At 39.1% G+C, this 5,468-nt stretch overlaps 1 protein-coding gene across 1 annotated transcript; it reads left to right on the top strand.

The window, feature by feature from the left end:
- The first annotated feature begins 884 nt into the window (after positions 1 to 884).
- LOC131952477 (uncharacterized) lies at positions 885 to 5,216 on the top strand. The gene is made up of 2 exons (XM_059315158.1): positions 885 to 993; positions 2,913 to 5,216. The coding sequence occupies exon 2, from the start codon at positions 3,310 to 3,312 to the stop codon at positions 4,741 to 4,743; it is 1,434 nt and encodes a 477-aa protein (XP_059171141.1). The 5' UTR covers positions 885 to 993; positions 2,913 to 3,309; the 3' UTR covers positions 4,744 to 5,216.
- Positions 5,217 to 5,468: the final 252 nt, after the last annotated feature.

Raw genomic sequence — 5,468 nt, 5'->3', positions numbered from 1 at the left:
TTAATGTTATTCAACATACAATTCGTTCGCCTCACGATGTCATTTTGAGAAAACCCGTTTCTATTTTTAAATCACACCGTCGTAGGTGGAGCCAATGTCATTTGTTTGATGGGGTTTACAAACCAACATTTGTATTAATCAGATTGAGAACTTTAGTAATATTTTTTATAACCACTGGAGGAACAATGTCTCGAATTCCATATGGAAAGCTTGGAAACACAACAGAGAGGAAAAATTTTGTGACTATAAATCTTGATCAAAATGTTCTTTCTCTGCAGTCTAGAATCCATAATGACGAGGATACCATTGAACATTTTGAAACTACTAATCTCGTTTACAACAAACACACTGTATTGAGCTATACCCACACCATATTGAGCTATCCCCACACCATATTGAGTGATCCCCACACCATATTGAGCTATACCCACACCATATTGAGCTATACCCACACCCTATTGAGCTATCCCCACACCCTATTTAACTGTCCTCACACCATATTGAGCTATCCCCACATCATTTTGAGCTATCCCCACACCATATTGAGCTATCCCCACAATATATTTAGCTATACCCACACCATATTGAGCTATACCCACACCCTATTGAGCTATCCCCACACCATATTGACGTATCCACACATCATATTGAGCTTTCCACACACCGTATCGAGCTATCCTCACACCATATTGAGCTTTCCCCACACCATATTGATCTATCCCCACACCATATTGAGCTATTCCCACACTATATTGAGCTAAACCTCACACCGTATTGACACATCCTGTTGTGCTGCTAGTCTAACGCGAGCATCCCCCCAGTCGATACGCCGCTGGTTTGCTCACGTGACCAGCCAGGCGAGAGGGTTAACCCTCCGGTGCTATAAATACCAGAGCAGGCAACTACGCTAGTACTTTCCCAATTTGCAGCTGGCCATAGCACCTCGTGTGCTGTCAACAATTCATTCCCTACTTCTTGCGACAGGGAATCCAGGTAAATTTTTAAAGACATAGTTTTTTAAAATTCGCAGGTTAAATAACATTTACTAAACGTTTATGTGTTTAGGTTCACAGATTTCAATCGCATTGCTACGCGTCTGTAGATCCCCATCCTTTTTTATACAGTTTGTTTTGAAATTAGAGAATCTGTTATGTTGTAACATGTTTGCCAGCTTTAGGGGTCATCCATTTATGACGTCCACCAATATGTGGAATTTTAGACCCCCCCCCTCTATCCGTGTACACGCGTCCACTTTCGACAAACATCCCCCCCCCCCCACATTGTGGACTTCCACAAAAATTAAGTAAACCTCCCCAAAACATGCTGCACAATTGCTAATTCATTTACTTGCAATGTGAATATTAAATGATAATGTAATATAGGGATTAGCTATTTTCGGTAATTATTATTACTAGGCCTAAATAAAAATTGGGAGTTAAGCTTTTCCAAGATGTCCTTAAGTCTACGGCGTGTAAACTTTCTGAGTGTGTTCTAAGACTATCTAAAATTGTTCTATATTGAAAGAGTGATTGCGCATGGACCTCTTGACTTTAAAGCTTTTTTTTTTACCCACTATTTTTCATAAAAAAGTCAGAGATTGCAGGCAGTCATAATTTTTTTTAAATTGAAGAAGCTGTAGATTGAACTTTATTGTCATTTGTGGGCGTCTAGCTATGCATTCTATATGAGTTCTGGTAAATTCGGCTAATCAACAAGACGTCATTACTCAACTTTACGCTGCATGTGTTTCCATAACAAACCGCCTCTCCCCCTTTTTGAGGTCACGCTGACCGTTAGCCCTACACACCTGACCAAGCGAGCACATTAGACACGCGCTGATATTTAAATATCTAATTGTACCGTGGTTGTTTTGAGTTTTTTACTTAAAAAAACTAGATTTACATCATCTTAGGCTTTGACACAAAATAATGATTTAGGCATACTATGATTTGTGTGTATATGTGGTTGTTGGTGAGGAGAAGGTTATGTGTGTGTGGGGGGGGGGGGGGGGGAGGGCCGGGAGGGGGGGTGATAATGTTTATTGACAAATATCTGCAATTTAGAAAAATATATATTTGTAAACACACGTTTTCAATTACACGTATTTGGCCATTTTTTATTTTGACTTCGTAAATATTATTTGACCAGCTTGCCGAATCCCGGCACCATTTGGCGTGTAATTGTTACGGGTTTAGGACACTAACCCCTGTTAATTTAATTAACATAATAGGCGTTCTAAAACATAATAGGCCCATATACACGGGTAAAAGTATATTTTTTTCTATATAAATTACATATACTTTGGTAAGCTGCTTGAAGTAAACACTGGTGTAATCGGTTGGGGAATGGTGTTCAGTACTCCAGAGCGTTATTGTTAAGGGGAAATAACCAGAAAATTGCGACTGAGGTAATAGATAGGATGGGTAGTCTCCCGTACTCAGCTGGGGTCACGGTAAAAATCAATTAGGTAGTTAACAAGAGTTTGTTATTTATTTGGTTATTTGCCTTCGTTCAAGGGAACTCAGAGGTAGAAATAAATTGCCCTCTGGTCAAAATCTAATGTGAAAAAAAGGGAGGGAATTAGGTTGATCTAAGTGCCCAATCATCTTAGAGAGAACATGATTTTTTGGGACGAGGGAGGTGGGGGGTAGTGCGATAGGACGGAGATAAAATATTGTTTAGAAGTGTCAATCCTACCCAGATATAAAACTACACACACCTACATCACGCTGTCATACGCACACATACGCACACACGCACACACACACACACAGCACACACACAGACACACACAGACACACGCACACACACGCACACACACATACACACACACATATATATATATATATATATATATGTATATATATTGCAAATGTATTTATTTTTCTGAACTCTGGTATTGCTATCCACAGAAAATGGCCTCAACAATTTCAATGATTGTGAGCGGAGACATCCAGGGCGGCTCCACGATGTCGTAGACGGCCACACTGCTTGACCCGGTGACACGCTGAGGGGCTGGTGAGGTCATGGCGGCTGCCAGGCCCACCAGTGTCCCAGCTGTCCCGGGGGTGAGCGAGAAAGTCGCCATGGTCCGACCATCACCTGGGATGGAGGTCGTGGTGATTTTCATCTTCTGGCCGCCCCCTGGGCGTAAGAGAAAGAGATTGCAAAAATTGTTCACGCACTAAAACACTTGATAAAACAATAAATTTTATTCTTTCATTTTTATAATCATCATCATTTGATTATAAAGCTTGTTACGGTCGTAACATAGCTGCCTTTAGCTGGGCATATCCAGCTTTCTGGATCATGGATCCGGAAGGATCATCCAGGGAACCAGCAAACAGCGAGAAGGAATGGCTGATCTCTGCTGTTCGGACGCTGTCCAGAATCGTGGCTGGGAAGGAGAAGGGTCAGGAAAAAATCTGGAACATTGAGTGTAAACCTGACTGGTGGGATGAAAAGACAGGGGGACTTCAATGGAGAAACCCAACAGGTAATAGAAAAGATTCGCTGCAAGTATTGCAAAAAAAGTACCGCGTTTTGGAGGAATATGTGAAAGCTGAAAAACGATTCCCAGAATCTCTTCAAAAGGAGGCAGAGCTTTGGAGCACTAATCAATTTGATAAGCTGTTCGCATTTACACATTTGATTTACTTTTATAATGAAGCTAAAAAATTAGCGACAGTTTGGGAGAAGTTTATCAAATTATACCCTGGCAAAGATGGGTCACTTGATGCAGAATTTTTCAATTATTTCAAGAATTGTAAAGCTAGTTTTAAAGAAATTCAACATAAAATGACTGAATATACAGAGCAGCTTTCCCATGTGCGTGTAAAACAAACGAGACCGAATGATTCTAGAGAGTCAACACCTCCAACTCCTGCAGTTGTCTCCTCTAAATCATCTTATAACCACCAGGCTTCAATGTCAGCACTGCCAAAACTTCAGAGAAAACGCCCGCTGGAAAATGTTCAAGTGAACTTCTCTGAAAAAAAACGGAAGACGCAATCTAAAACAAATGCTCCAACACAGTCGTCAAACTTTCAGATTTTACAGAATACACCATCTACATTAGAAAAGATAGATGGAGGTAATGAACCTGGCCGTGACAAAAGTGATTGCTCATCGTCTGATGAAGGCTTTTCGGACGGCTGCGATAATTTATCTGAACGCATCAATGCAGAAATGTCGCATAGATTTCATCTAGCCCCCAATGAATACCCTATGTACTTGCAAAGTGAAAAAAACAATAACATTAATTTGTTATATGATAAGCAATCAGAAGTATCCATTATACATAATGATCAGTCAGTCAATCAAAACATTATGAGCCCTACATCAGCAACTGAGCAATTACTCATTCACAGTCCTATAGAGCCCACATCAACGTATGAACAATTAATTACTCCTAGTTTCATACACAGTACATCAAGAACTATGGATGAGTTCTCCGGCAATAATGCTCTAAATACGACTATCAATGATTTTAGCAAAACGAGTACTGAAGAAAATCGCGCAGAAAGTAGCTCATTCGATAGTATACATTTCACCAAGAACAAAGATGAAGATTTTTTAGACATGTATTTAAAAAATTCCGAAAAAGGCCTACCCATACATCCGTCATTTTTGGATTTTTTTTTAGAAATTCCTTCAAATGAGAGCAACGTTTCAGACTATCATTTGGTCTGTCTCTCTAAGCTACTTGGACAAATCGAATCTGCTACCCCAACAGCCACATAGCTGTGTTCCATTTCAAATGCATTCGTTTACTCGCAGTTCTAGACACGTCTGCTATCCTCCTAGCCACTGAACAATGTTCCCGCCATTTATCATTCCTGATAGCCCAGCAGTAAAGTTGTTTTCACACATCAATCATTGTATCATATATAAATACACATTATATATTTTTTTTATTTGTAGCACTAGTGTTTTACTGATCTAATGTGAATAGTATTAACTGATACATTTGATCCATTCTTTGAAAAGGAAGTTAAAATTTTATTATAATTTAGGAAATGTTAAAAAGCGAAAAGGTATATGTACTTTACATTTTTTTAAACACAAAATTCGGTAACTGAGAAATTTCGCTGCATTAAAAATTGTTTAGGTGATACCTCAGTTACAAAAAAAAAACAAACACTAAAAGTAATATAATATATCAAATTGTGTTGTAATTACGTATTTTTTTTCAAAAATAAAAAAAATTACAAATATCTTGCGATTTTTATTTGGTTTATCTGCCTGACTGTAATTGTTGAATTCTCAGAAACATGTAACAAAAAGTACACAATATATCGCAAACTTGTGCAATGTAAATACCTGAGTTTACCATTAAGTCCACTTCATCTTGTAGCATACACCGGACCCACATACACAAACACGTGACAAACACATACACACATCTGAACCAGTGTTTCTTCCAGACTTTTTTCTCCGGGGGGGGGGGGGGGGGGGGGGCGGTAGAC

The sequence above is a fragment of the Physella acuta genome, unplaced genomic scaffold (assembly GCF_028476545.2).
Source record: "Physella acuta isolate Inbredline_101_S28 unplaced genomic scaffold, ASM2847654v3 ptg000875l, whole genome shotgun sequence".
In the NCBI taxonomy this organism is placed as follows: domain Eukaryota; kingdom Metazoa; phylum Mollusca; class Gastropoda; family Physidae; genus Physella; species Physella acuta.
This window is presented reverse-complemented; position numbering and strand designations above follow the sequence as displayed.